The sequence below is a fragment of the Halyomorpha halys genome, unplaced genomic scaffold (genome assembly GCF_000696795.3).
Source record: "Halyomorpha halys isolate HHAL.00 unplaced genomic scaffold, Hhal_1.1 Scaffold157.1, whole genome shotgun sequence".
NCBI classification, from domain to species: Eukaryota; Metazoa; Arthropoda; class Insecta; order Hemiptera; family Pentatomidae; genus Halyomorpha; species Halyomorpha halys.
Genome location: NW_027114029.1, coordinates 1,235,419 through 1,250,304, shown reverse-complemented (window position 1 = coordinate 1,250,304; position 14,886 = coordinate 1,235,419). Strand labels below are relative to the sequence as shown.

At 30.4% G+C, this 14,886-nt stretch overlaps 2 protein-coding genes and 1 long non-coding RNA gene across 3 annotated transcripts; all 3 read right to left on the bottom strand.

Annotated features, from left to right (window-relative positions):
- Nucleotides 1-19: 19 nt before the first annotated feature.
- On the bottom strand, nt 20-5,763 carry LOC136796740 (uncharacterized). Its single transcript, XR_010844475.1, has 3 exons — nt 5,587-5,763; nt 5,224-5,509; nt 20-514 (listed from the first exon to the last, which is right to left on the bottom strand). It is a non-coding gene; the product is annotated as an uncharacterized lncRNA (long non-coding RNA).
- LOC106678743 (glycerate kinase) lies at nt 2,185-4,810 on the bottom strand. The gene has a single exon (XM_014417475.3). The coding sequence runs from the start codon at nt 4,306-4,308 to the stop codon at nt 2,833-2,835; it is 1,476 nt and encodes a 491-aa protein (XP_014272961.1). The 5' UTR covers nt 4,309-4,810; the 3' UTR covers nt 2,185-2,832.
- Nucleotides 5,764-8,830: 3,067 nt separating the features above from the next.
- On the bottom strand, nt 8,831-11,545 carry amx (almondex). Its single transcript, XM_014417412.2, has 6 exons — nt 11,412-11,545; nt 11,265-11,335; nt 11,057-11,188; nt 10,861-10,982; nt 10,286-10,429; nt 8,831-9,108 (listed from the first exon to the last, which is right to left on the bottom strand). The coding sequence occupies exons 1-6, from the start codon at nt 11,470-11,472 to the stop codon at nt 8,973-8,975; spliced, it is 666 nt and encodes a 221-aa protein (XP_014272898.1). The 5' UTR covers nt 11,473-11,545; the 3' UTR covers nt 8,831-8,972.
- Between the last annotated feature and the right edge of the window lie 3,341 nt (nt 11,546-14,886).

Genomic DNA, 14,886 nt, shown 5'->3' with positions numbered 1-14,886 from the left:
ACTCCCGTGCAGTACATACCGCGCTCTAATGTGGAAGATATGACATCAACCACTCGATGACTCTGTTGTATGGTAGAATGAGATGTTCTAAATTCAAACTGGTGATCAGGAATAACATGATATGAGTCAAGGATTGGATAGGGGCGTTTTAATAAGAGTTTTTCTAGGATTTTGCCCAAACATAAAAGTAAAATAGAACTAAGACAATGTGTTTTTCCTGTTTGACAACACTTTAATTTTTAAAATGCTATCACTTAATTTACATTCTTAAAATCAGGAGCTATTACTTAAAATGTTCTTCCTGATGAGAGGTACCTACGGTATTTGTTTCATTTTCTTAAAATCCAAACCATTTGGTAATCAATTATATTTTAACCTGTGAAACATGTAGAAATCAGTTCTCAGGTTTTATACAGAAACATCTTTCTTGATCTTTGAATCTGAGTATTATATCAATAAACTCCTGAAAATCTTTCACACGAACCCATAACTGATGTTTTCTCTTAACTGGTTCCTAAAGTAACATTGGATAATCATGGTAACATTATCCTATTATTATTATATGATATAGTAATATCAAATAATTAGTTGTTAGTATTGAAAATTTAACTTTTGTTGAAGGTACAAACAATTTTAACACAGAAAATTATATTCTAATGTATAAATCTAATTCATTATTTTAAAGTAACGCTTATTATAATGGTTCTGAAAGAGGCTACCAGCTATTGAGGGTGTCCTGGAATATTAAAATGTTTTTTCATTAATGATAGGTTTGTAAATATGGGCATAAATTCTTTACTTTCTTAACACTTTACTACCTAAGAAAGAACTTAATACCCATGTTTATTTTATAATTTGATTAGGATCCTGTTTATTGTTTTAAAATCATTTTTTAGGCAACTAGACTATCATTTTTTTTTATTAGTTAAACTAATTCATCAAACGTTAAAGTTCATGACAAGGTCTCATCCTTTATCCATGGATGTTATAATGCTAGGTAACTACTCTTTTATTTTAATTATTTAAATGCAATAAATAACCAAAGGAGTGTGTATAAGTATAAGAGTTGTTTTGAAGATGGGGATGTTACCCCAGCAGTAGTATTTTATGAGTTAGTTTTACTAATGCAAAAATTACAGAAGTATTGGAAACCAGTTCACTTTTTTATTTTTTCGAATAAATTGTGAACTATCCATCTTTTATAACATTTCAGATGCTCATTTGAAAAATAACTTAAATTGTCTAGTCAGCTCAACATAAAAGTAATGAAAACCTTTACCAATCCAATATTGGCGATGATACAGGAAACAATTTTTGCATTGGTCTAAATGGTGAGAAAATGAGTGGACACACGGGATATTTAGCTAAGTAAACAGTTGTAAATTAAAATGAGGTCGAAGGAAAATGTAAATGTACCTACCACTTGTTAATGCATCATTGGCCAGTAATAATGCATGTCAAAAATGATATTTCAATTAATTAATGACCAGTATGGTTCATATTAGCCAATATGAGCAAAGAGTTAAGGCAAGTTAAAACTTAATTTCACCTCCTGATGAAAAAAAAAGATGAAATTTATTTGTATATGTATATATAGTTGACCGTAAAAATTGATATATAAGAAGATGGTCAGGGTTGCGGTCAAAAGAGAAACAAAAATATTTTACAACTATTTTTGTTTCTATTTTGACCACTACCAGAATAAGTGGATTTGGTATACCAATTAGTGGATAGGAAGCCATAGGAATTTCTGATAATAAGTAGGTCAAGAAAAGGGAGGGAATGGTTAATTTCACCTTCAACAGTAAACCTAAGACGAGGATGGTAGGAGTTAAAGGCTGATAGGATTTCGGGGATTCAGTTCTGGTTACTTGACTTGTCATGATAAATTTTACCACCAAATTAACATAAATGAGTTATTTCAACTTATTTGTTATATTTGGACTGCAACCCCCAACCATCTCATATAATTTATCCACGGTCAACTATCTCTCATCATATCAAATAAAAACAAATGATTGGTATTAAATCTTCTTAAACCATATATCACATATCAATTAATTGTTATATTTCATTAAATGAAAATTAATGATAAGCATGTTACCAAACAGAATTATTTCTATTTGTCATATTATAACTGGTAGAAGGAATCTAATATCTGTAGGAATTTAAAAACATTATAAATACTTAACAAATTCATCCTTTATTAGCATTCTTTACTTTAAGCCATGTTTAATGCACATAAGATGTGTTCTCTATTGTCTCTTATAACATTTTGTTTTTCTTGTAAGAATTTTATTTCATTCTCCTTCTTAATATCCATACTTTTCATTACTCATGATTTCCTAAATGTAATTATAGCATATTTAAAATAGTAATACTTTCTGTTAGGTTTCTTCTCAAATTTTATTATGAGAGAGGTTTTAAAGGCTGTTACATTTAATTTGTCCTTTCTGTTCTTTCATTTCACGCCTTTGTAGAATCTATTATTAATACAATTAGGTGTAGTTCAACTAGAACTGACAGTTTCTGTTTCTATTCTATTGTACTATATAAACTGCAATCATATTCTCGTGAAATTATTTAACTCTCAGGATTAATTTTCAATAATTATTGGCCCAGGAAAGAGATTTTAAGGCTTCAATAAGAAATTGGGGCCTGTTTTTGTACTTTCATTTTATCATATTTTTTCAAAATTTGTGATTAATATAAGTAAGTATAACTTAACCGGAATCAACAATTTCTGTTCCTTTACCGTCTACAGCATGTTCTTGTTCTCTTGCAATTATCTCAATCTTAGCCCTAATATTATTATTTCATATTCAAATAAGTCTAATTTTTTGTTTCCTTTTTCATCCTGATGTTTAGTATCAAAATATCCATAACATTGGTACCAGTATGTCCAATTGTTATTAAATCTTCTCCATTATTAAATTTTTTAAAAAAATTGTAAGAATCATTATCAGCCAGAATTTTGGAGATATTAAAACCTTGATCTTTAGCTATATTAGATTGCCCCTGATACGAAATGGCTCCTGCAGAATCAGTAGGGCCATCTATTCCGTCTGTTCCTCCACTGAGAAATGTAATTTCAAAATCCTCCAATCCATATTTTTCTTGTAAGTTTTGGATTTTTTCTGAATATCGTAGCGAAAGCTCCATATTCCTTCCCCCTTTTCCTTTGCCAGTCACATTAACGGTTGTTTCACCTCCAAGGAGCAACAATATCTCATCATTTGATGATAAAGCTGAAATAAGACTCTCAACAGTTTCATTTGAAATGATCAATCCATTTAAATCTTTTATTTCTTGAGCAAATTGATTTCTATCAATTTTATTTTGCCACAATAAACAAACATTTTTTGTTAATGAAGATAAAGTATCAGCAACATTGACTACAAGCCCCTGAAGTTGACTAGTCAAAATTAAACTACATTTATTCTTTGATTTTAGGAACTCTGTTCCTGAAGTAAGAGCCTTAATGTTGTTTCCAATTATATATACATTTGAATTTTGAAATATCTCAGTTTTATATTCATTTTTGAAATTATTAAGAACAGTATACACATTATCAGACACTTGATTTAACAAATAATATTTTTCAAGAATCTTCAAACCAGATCCCGACTTATCTTCATTTAGCACAGTAGGACCGCTGGAAATTGTGGCCAGGTCATCACCAATGACGTCTGAAAGAATCAGTGAAATAAGTTGGCAAGGATATGCTGCTTCAGCTAATCTGCCACCTTTAATCAGAGAGAGTTGCTTTCTTACAGTATTCATTTCATTGATGGTAGCACCTGCCCGAGAAAGCAACTTTGTTACTGTTATTTTCTCTTCAAGCATAACTGGAGGAGCAGGATAAGTAAGTAAGGCAGATCCTCCACCCGATATCAAAACCAACATTATGTCATTTACAGTAAGATGGTTTGCTAATTCTAAAATATCTTTTGCAGCTTTATAACTGTTCTCATCAGGAATATTATCCTTCGCCCCTTGAAATATTTTGAAAACTTTGTTGTTTAATTGGCTACACTTTTGAGGATCAAGACTGCCTTCTGGTATGCTTAGAATTCCCTTTTGAATATGACTTCCCAAAATTGAATCAACTTCACAAGCCATTTCAAAGACAGCCTTGCCAAAACCAATGACATAGCAATTCTTTGCCAATGTATATGAATTTGGCCCAATCCTGAGGTTATTGTCTTCTAATTTCAGCTGTAATTGGAGTAATTTCCTAGGTTTCACTGAGTCAACAATATGTTGAAAAACTAACCTTAAAAACCGTTTTGCTTCCTCATTGACCATTCTTAACCAAAAATAAAAATATTAACAAAGTTTAAGACTGTAAAAAAATTGAAATATTTAAAAATGAAAAAAATAAATAAATGGTAATTTTTCGTTAGGAATCCTAGCTTATAAAAAGGAAGTTTACCCTCTGTCACAACAATAATCATAAAACTTAAGATAAAGCAATGATGATGTCAAATTTTAATTCGGTCAATTAAGATTAAATCAATTTCTATGTTCTGGTTTAATTTTATAAAAGTAAAAATTCTGTAATCTCAAAACGTTGTCATGCCTTGCCTATCAATTGCTGAAGTCCAAGATTCTTTTCATTAGCTCTTTTTTTACTGTTTGACAAGGCCTAATCAACCTAAAATGGATAACCCTTCTTGAATTTATTCATGTTTTAATTGAGTAATTATTCTTGTTTATCAAATTCCAATGATTACTGATTGCGTTTCAACCAAAAATTACACTCTAATAATTAAATATAAAAATAACTTCGATAATAAAAAAAAAAACTGCAATTTCAATATAAATATCTAGTCGATTCAATCAATAATCATTTCTTATGAAGATCTCGAATTTATAACTATGATAAGATCCAGCACATCTTAACAAAAAGTATTAATATCCATACATGAAAAAACATATGTACTTAGTTTATTACTTAATATAAAAATAAATTTAAATTGTTGTCAAAACTTGTTAAGAAGTTATTTTCCTAATAAGACGATAAAGAACACTGGCTTGCTGGTATTAACAACACGTTAAGAAACGACCATACAACCTCAAATCGATTGTATTGAGATTGACCAAAAAGATCTCGATGCTGGGTGTTCATCATTAACTTTGAGTTAATAAGAGTAAGAAAGTAACCAATAATAAGACATATACTATGGCAGACGGGGGGAGGGGAGAGGAACGAAAAGGTACCTTTCAACGTTCACAGCGCTGGAGGGTGCCCGTCTTCAGACACTGTAAAGGAAAAGATTACGATAACGGAGGGCACGTTTCCACACCTAGCGGGTAACGAGCCCAAGAGTAACCAATCTTCAGCACACTTTCTGTAAAAGGAAAAGAAGGTGCAAGGAAGTTGAAGTAATAACTCCCAAGACACTCAAAAAGTATGTACATACAGAAATGCTCTTTAACCACCTGTGAGCTTGGTAACGATCTCTGTTGGACATTGAGGTTTTTTATTTTATTTTTTACTTTCCTCCTAAAACAGAAATAAACTTGAATTAATAAAAGAATGCATTACGTGAGAATAACAATTCAATGACTACCCTTTTCTACCGGGGGTATTTGAAGGTCCAAAATGAGATACTAATCTGTGGGCTGAGATGATCGTTCCTTGGGGAACTCTACTTGTATATCTGGATGTGAGGGGCCTCCGAACAGGACATTGAGTTCGATAAACGTCTTACGTTAATATCTATTTATGATGGGAAAGAACATTTCTGTTCTATAACTTTGTTGATCAGGTGTACACTATGTTACTAACAATTTTACATGATTATAAACTAATTAGTACGCATTAGTAAGTTATGAAACAATATGATTTGATTGTAATTGAAGATTTTACGACTCAAAGAGCGTATTCTTCAATTACATCTAAAACTGTAAAAAAGAATATTGAACTCAGTTTTATTTTGCCTGCTTCACTGCCGAAGGTAGATATGCTCTTTATTTATGCAGGAAATGAGAAAAAAATATATCCTCATAATCATAAGTTTTCAATTGCATTTTACGTTTTAGACATCAAGGCATAACCTTGGTTCCATGTCTATCAGCAGTCAAATAGTCAGTTCAGGTATAATCGATCGAACCTTTCATCCAATTTTGATGCAATTTTCAGACGTTGTGCGGGTTGATATCTAGTTGGTTCAACATCGATTTTGTCAGAGTCCATCCCCTATTTTCACTAAGGCATGCGTAAACATGTTTCATGATACACCTATATTTTAAAAAACGACCAGACCAATTTAGCCCAGATATGAAGTTGGGAATTAGTGTACGTTGTCTAGTATACATTTCATCCACTACTTCAACTTCAACATGCCCAAATGGTGTTTATTTTCTGTAACATTTGTTCTTATAACCTTAACCAAACTGGTGAAGGATCCAGCACCATCTTAAATGTCTATAACCTTAATCTGTCATTTTGTTTGAGAACTTCTCATAACCATATTCTCTGTTGTCATTTTATTGTTAGGGCCTCACAACCCTTTTTCTTTTATTAATCATCATTTTGTGGCATGGATCTTGTGACCCAATTCTTTTTCATTCCTCACCACAAGCTGCATGGGTCTCATGACTATAGTTTTCATTCACCACCATTTTGTTTATTCCATGCTATAGGAATTTATAATCCCAGATTGCTAAGTTTTTGGTTTTGTAGGCATGATCCCAGGTCTCTCCTTTGAAGTTTTCATAAGTAGCCTCCATAACCAAAAGCTTATCAATCTACATCTTTTCTATTTTGGACACTTAAGTGGGATGCTTGTAAAAATGGCTACTGAGATAAATGATACAGTGATCAAAAAAAGTATTCGTAAACCATTTACTTTTCAGTTTAATGTACTTTATTTTCATTAAAAAAATTATTAGAGTTTTGCAGCTCTCTTTAAAAAATAATTGTTTTCACGAAAAAAACAAGATATTAATTAAAAATATAATTATTATATTTTAAAAAAACAAGTATTTCTGGGCCAAAAAAGTATTCATACAAGTGAACATTGAGAAGTTTTAAGTAATCCTCAAGTCAAAACAAACCCAGGACTGGTTGTGGATTAGAAGGTTCAAAGGATGACTGATATTCCTTACTAGAAGCAATACATTAAGCCAGTTAAGACTTTGCAGCACCCACAATGGGTCATAAAACATGTGAGTTGAGTTCCGTCATTAAAGACAGAATTGTTTCCTAATTCCAACAAGTTTTAAGTTTTAGGGAGATTGGTAAACATGTTGAACAGAGTCATTCAACTGTACAATATATAATAAAAAAGTGGATCTACTGACAATATAAAACAATCAGGGTGGCCTAAAATGATTACTAGGTAAGTCAGAGATATTGTATGAGTAGCTGCAAAAAATAAGTGCCAGAAAATTAGCAGAACATTTAGAAACAACATCTGGCAAATCATTCACATACAAAACTATAAGAAATGTACTTCATAAGGGAGGCTACAATGGAAGATCACCCAGGAAGAAGCCATTTATTACTGAGAAAAATCAGCTCAAGAGGTTGAATTTCACAAGAAAAAACGCTAACAAGCCTTTGGAGTTTTGGAAAACTATTTTATTCTCAGACGAGAGCAAATTTAACATATTCGATCTTAGGAAAGAGATATGTGTGGAGAAAACCCAAAATGGCACTTGAACTCAAGAACGTTGTTCCCACAGTTAAGTATGGACGCGGTCTGTCATTGTTGGGCCTGCATGAGCTGACTCAAAACTGTACTCAAAATAGTAAATGCCAAGGGACTTCACACAAAATATTAAGTTATGTACATATGTATTAGTTATTTACAATTTTTCAATAATATTTAACTGTATGAATACTTTTTCATCTCCAGAAAAACCTGTTTTTTTTTTAAATACATTAATTATATTTGCTATTTAAGTCTTATTTGTTTCATATAAAATTATTTTTGTTTTATTTAATCAAGTCTGATATTAGTTTATTTAATACTTTGTCCTCAAATTTGTTTAATAAATTTCAATATGATGGGGTAAACAATTAGAAACTGATGGTACAGCAATGCAAACTATTGAATGGAGTAAAATGCTTAAGGTGGCCAAATTTCATAAATGGAATTTAGAACTATTAAGATTGATAGATGAACTGAGCAAAATATGAGCACTATGTCATGTAACCAGTATGTCTTGATGCGTTTTAATACTAATTGTTTTATTAAATTCTTTCTTTTCCTTTTATAAATGTAATATGGGAATAAATAAAGAACTTCTTATGAAAAATTAATATTATCATTTATTAAATAATAATAAAAATAATGCTATAAACTCTTTATGTACAGGGAAGGTAGTAGCCTCACTACAAATTTATAAACACACCACAAAATTTAGTCTTAATCTCTTCTAACCGATTAACTTTTGGTAATATGTTATAAACATAGAAAAAAATTCATGTTTAATTACAAAATTTTCAACAAGCAACATTAATTTTCAATAATGTGGTTTAATAATTATGATAGCAACATAATTATTAATTATTATTTTATTCACAATGAACGTGAATAAGAAATGTTGAGCAACAAGCTCTGAAAATAATATGAATTCAGTAATGATAATGGTAATAACAACTAAAAAAATGGTTTTATTGTTCTTACAGCATACCGAAATTTTCAAAGCTCGTAAAAATTCAATGATAGGCTAAAATACACTACATATTTTTTGAAGTGTATAAAATCCAAATACTGTTCAAAATTAGAACAGTATAAAATATTTAAATTTTTCTTCAAAGTAGAAATTTAGTATTTCTAATAATAGGCCATATAATATGCAAAAGTAAAATTTTTGTAATAAAACTCAATTACAACCAAATTTATACTTACAATCATAAAACCTATACAATTATGATTATAAAGCCTATACAAAATTATAAAACAACTAATAGGAATCAAACTTCAGTAAAATCAATTATAATAAATATTAGTTTACTATATATACAATGAACCATCCGCTGGTCCCAGGTATTGAATTGCTATTAAAATGAAGTCGATGATTGTCCAAACACCTAAACCACCAAAACTAAAAAGTTTTCCTATTCCCTCTTGCCAGTAACCAAGATAAAACCTAAAACATATAATCATAAAACTATATTACACAACTAAATATATGCAAACATTTTTTTGGGTCTTAGTAAAAAATATAATGAGGATAAAGTTCTAAACTAATAGAATTATTAAAATTAATGAAGTAGATGTTTCATAGGTACCAAAGAAATATATGCATTCTGCCATGAGAAAATAATATAATTTAATCATCTGAACATATACAAGGAAGGAACTTTGTTTATGCCATTTTTTGGTAAATTTAGTAATTCTGTGAACTTAGTAACCGAGTAACTCCTTGTAAAAATGGAAATAGTTTACATTAATAAAATCCAAAATAAATTTGTTTTTCTACTTATTTAGTACATAAGTAAATCGATAATAAACGAAAAACAAAATTTGTTCATAATAAAATGTACATAAAAGTTATATTATAAATTTCATTGTTTGTTGTTTGTTGAATTTACTGTAATTACAAACACTAAATTGACTCTTCAATGTCCAGGTATTAGATGTTTTTGTATTAGTACTATTGGTTATGCCAGAATGGAGGAATGCATAAGAACTTCTAGTGACCTCTTGGTCAAACAATATAGATTTTTTTCTATACTTAATAAAAAATGAAGTAATAAAAAAAAAAGTAGTGTGCCAGTGTGTATCCAAACTACAATTTCCATACCCCTAGAGATACGCATACAAAACTTCAGGAAACACTGCTATACAGGTACAATTTAAAGTAAATTAAAAATATAATTGAATTATCAAATGAACAAATGAATATTTAAACTCAAAGTATAAGTCCTAATTAATTATTGGTCAATTGTTTCTAATTAAACATTACAAATTAACACCAAACTAATACGTTAAAATTTTGTTTATATTTAATTTTTTTAATATATACAATCAAGTTCATCAGAGAGTATAAAGAAAATCACAACTAGATGAAAATTAAATCAAAAATCCAGAAAGTTCATAGAATGATTAGTATTCTGGTGGATCCTCTAATGACAGAGGATTGTATGCATTTCACAGGGATTCTAAATCAATCAGGTATTGGTAATAAAATATTTTTCAATAACATTTACTCTATTACTAGGAATTTGCTGAGTTTAGGAAATCTATAATTGCCACATTTTTTTCAACTTCGATGCACTAGATTAAATAAATATAAACCCTGATTTCCACAATAAATAGCCTACCTATCTGCTCCAAAGCCTCCTAACGTGATGCTGAGGAAAAGTGCTGTTGACCAACGATGACCACCGGTCCAGTTGCAAGGAATATTTCGAGCAAATGTCCGTCTTCCAAGACAAAGGACATCATCATGCACTGTACAGTTTGTTCTAGAACAATAAAGTTATTGTTTCAAATTTTAAAATTATAATTGCTATGACACTCAATTCCAGGTGGCTGTGTGTTTCTATACTTCTATTATTCTATTATATTCTAACTTTCTATACTGTTCATATCTTGTTAAAATGATATGAAGTTTTACCTTTGAAACTATCAAGATACAACAACAATGAACACTTAAAATACTTATCAATTATATTGCAAAAACTCAGATCATGAAATGGTTTTCATGAGGTATGATATTTATTACTATGACTTAAGGCCCTTATTAAAAATAATTAAATGAAAAACTATTCAACTAATAGATTCATGCAACATAATAGATAGGAACCTTAAATTACAAAAATTTTTATTTGCACCAGCCAAATTGCTAAGGAGTATATATTGCATACAGGCAACAGATAACTAAGGATTTAATAACCTATAATAAGCTCTTGGTGAAGCAACAGAATCACAACTTCCTTTTTCAACACATTTGTGTTCCCACCTCTCCGTTTGATAACAAAATCTGCATATATACTTCCTTTCAAATTTAGGTATACCCTGAAATAAATTTTTTGAATCAAAATAGTAGTCAGAATTCAGATAAATCATAACTGCACTTGATATGAAATTACCTTGCACTTCATTCGAGCATTGCATTTGGCTGTAGTTATGTTCCCATACACACAGGTTTCATTGAACAGACATGTTATACAAGGATATTTCAATTCTTCACAGGGTGTCATGGGAGGACAATCTTCTTCAGACTATAATTTTGAATCAATCTTGTAATATTGCACATTAAGTTGAATATTAAAGAATAAAACTGGGTATAAAATTTACCAAACTTAAACCACTAGAAACTGCACTTCCTCCTTTAAGTTTTTCGCCTAACCGATCATTCATAAAGTCTCCTTTAAACATAAATATCGACAATTGAAAAATATATGATCAATAAAACCATAATAGAGAAAACCTGAGGATATTTACCATTATGTGAACAATGACTAAGGACTAGAAATATCGATAAAAAGATATATTTTAAAACCATATTTAGAACAAAACCTGTCAAACATATTTACATTTTCTAACTGATGTAACAATTCTGGAGGTTGCATTTTGGCATTCTCTCTCCAATATATCGAGTTATTCTAATCATTCATGAATAAGGCTGTATCGATACTATTTTATTTATTATGTATTAGTATAATTTCATTCGATGAGAACAAAAATTATTAACTAGTTATATGAAATCTAGTCGCTCAACTTGGAGTCTAGGTGTATTCCAAGTTAATATGTAATCATTGCCATAATGTAGGGAGACTATCTGTTAGTTAGACGGTTTAATATTTAAATAAAAGTATTCCAACAACATTTTTAAATAAAACTAAATTCTATTAAATGCCTGACGAATGAAAACAAAGAAAATAGCGAAATATAGAAACACAGTGAAACCATTTATAGAGATGGGTTCAGTTTTGAATTATTTCAGAGATCACACATTTTTAAAAATTTATTTCTGAGAGTAAAGCGCCAAGTTTGGAGAGTCATTAAGAATTCTTATTTCCTCCAGCTCTACCGCAGTACAGATTGCATTTAAATTTATATTAAATATTATTGCACTTAAATTTATATTAAATATTATTGCACTTAAATTTGTATTAAATTCAAAAAAACCTTTAAGCTTACAGAAGGTAAGTAAAGTGATCCAGAGTTTTAATTCTTAAGGGTGAAATGATAAATTAAAGCATAGCATCAAACGACTTCAGTTCGCGAAAACATTCATCAACGAACCATTAGAATATATGAAAACTACGTATACTTTTTTTTTTTCAGTTCGAGGTCAGTCGGTAACAAATTCGTTGAGAAATTTGGGAAATCAAAAACGAATATCAGTCTGAGTTAAGTCAGGAGAGCGTTCGCGAACGTGTGCATTAGTAACTTGTACTTTAGTACTTTTTAATTCCTGTAATATCACTAATAGTCCTCACTATTATGAAAAACAATAAGTATTAGTGCAATTGTTGTTTTAATCCTTGTACTACGAACTAATAGTATTAGCTTTCATTATGAAACAGGGCCCAGAATAACAATTTTGAGATTTATTTCCTTAGGGGGGCACGAAATAATATTAACTGATTCAGTACGAACACATACCGCTTCGATCTGGGCGCTCCGTAACACTCGGCCTGAAGCGTTCGGTGAAAGTAATATTTCGTTAAACGTTTTATTAGAATTTCTTGAGTAATAATTGAACCCACATATGCAATAAGGAAACAACTTACATGTTTATGAAAAGACGTGACGACCCTGCGATGTGGGTTCGATTCCCACTTGGGGCAGTTAATATTTATTTCTCGGCTGTCCCGAGAACTGAATCTTGACCCTCCTAACTTGGTTAATTCGCGGCGGCAAATCCGGGAGCCGCTAGGGTTTGGCAAAAAAAGAACCCTAGGCTCAATTACCGGTCTAGTTCTCTTCCATAAGATACCAACATCAATGTGTTTAGAAAACAAGTTTTAAAAGCGCTATAGATAATGTTTTTTCAAGAAATTTACATTTCACAACATAAACCTAAGGTCTTTCTTTATATCACTATTAGTTATACAATCATTATAGATCAATAATTGGGTTTTTGTTGCGAAAAAAAATCAATTTAGCTTTATTGTTAACTAAAACAGAATAAAAAAATGTTGGTTGGTTCTACTGTGAGTTCAATTGTTGACTAAGTTCCCACGATGCAACATCTGAAAATTGCTTAGGCTACCTAGAAGTACGGTACGCAAATCAATGTAACTTTTCCCCTGACCCCACAATTAAACAAATAACAATTTTTTTATTAAAGTATTTTTTTTCTGAATGGCAGAGTAATGATCTAAATTGATCACAAGTAACAATCATTTCAAATATCTTTTCATCTAGGCATTCCAGAATTGAATTAAAAACTGAAAAAAAAGCATCAGCCATATAATAGACTATTACTGAATACAATGATTAAGAGTAGAATGTAATGTTTAGTAAATTGTTATAATTCTTCTATACTTATGAAAAAGAAAAGTGTTAAAAGTTTGCAATGGAAAATATTATTATAAGTATTTTTCTGAAATCTGTTGAAGATGGTGTTAGTAACTCTGCTAGCTGAAAAGATCATTTAGAAAATTAGCATGGGAAAGTATTACTACAGTGAATAATATTGATATATCTATTCTAAAACGAGCGAAGTTAAATTTAAACTCAAAGTAGGGTGCTAAGTTAAGGTTGTGTGTAGCGCGCACCTCTCCAATTTTTTGTTTAATCTGACAAGAACATTATTGTGACAAGTGCAAAATGCCAAGTTATTATCATTTTTTATTTATATATTCTACACCGGACACAAAAAATAGAGGCCTTAAATAGCATATTCCAGAATTTAAGAACCCAATAAATACATTATTTTTATTTTATGTTTCCGAAAACCACTTCATTGTCCGATGGTCTGATACACTCGGTACAGAGAAGGAATACTTCGACACATACCAAAACTCCTCAATTTGCAGCTTAAATCAAGAAAAAAAAATCATAAGAATACTTAAAAAAACTAGGAATACCAGTTAAATATGCAAAAATTCAAATTAGTTAAAATTATAATTTAGGAGCCTATAATTACGCAACATCATATCGCTTAAATTTATCTACAACTCCAGTTTCTAAAGGAACTGTTTAATATTCACTATTTTCATAATTAGAATTAGATGCAACCTGAAAAAATTGATTTTTTTAAAACAAAAATAGGCAATCCTTCCCCGCCTGACCCACCCCGCTAAGACCCCGAGCGACGGTCCTATATCACTTTTGAAATATTAGCTTAAAACGGGAAGAGAAAACTTTAAGATAGTTAAATCGAGCAATATTAAAAAAGTGGCTGAAATTGAAAAACGGCGTGAAACTCTCCACTTCCATCCTCCGTGATAGCCTTACTTGTCTGTTTTTTTCAGACAGACAATTATAGCGAGTAGTTAGTAACACAAAAAAAGACAATCCTTCAATTGACAATTGAAATTTTTATATTATTGTTTTAAAATGTCTATCTCATTGGAAAGGTAAAATTTCAACTCTTAATTATCGACCGACATAATAAAGCAAGATAAATTAATATAAGGAGCATGCGGTCATAGCTTCAATAAAACATATAGCATGTTCTAAAACTGTTGTATGCTGTTAGCCGATGTCTTCATTTGGAACAAAATCCGCATTTTTTTAAGACAGTTCGAATTTAGGGAATGAGTGAGACAGTGAGGGATGAATCTCCAACTCATCCCTTGGCATCATTTTCTTTTTTTTAAACTAAACCAAAATTGAACTATGATACAAAAGGTACTTGTTAGTTTCACAGTTGGTGTAATGAAAGTTATTGGTAATTACAAACTACTCCGTCCCCTAATAATAATTGTGGACACTCCTAAGAATATCCTTCAGCTTTAGAACT

Coding starts and splice junctions, on each gene's coding strand:
- amx (XM_014417412.2), bottom strand. CDS start 11,472: ATGGTTTTAAAATATATCTTTTTATCGATATTTCTAGTCCTTAGTCAT. Junction 10,430..10,860: donor TCACCAAGAGCTTATTATAG/GTTATTAAATCC, acceptor TTATTGTTCTAG/AACAAACTGTACAGTGCATG. Junction 9,109..10,285: donor GGAGGCTTTGGAGCAGATAG/GTAGGCTATTTA, acceptor TATATGTTTTAG/GTTTTATCTTGGTTACTGGC.
- LOC106678743 (XM_014417475.3), bottom strand. CDS start 4,308: ATGGTCAATGAGGAAGCAAAACGGTTTTTAAGGTTAGTTTTTCAACAT.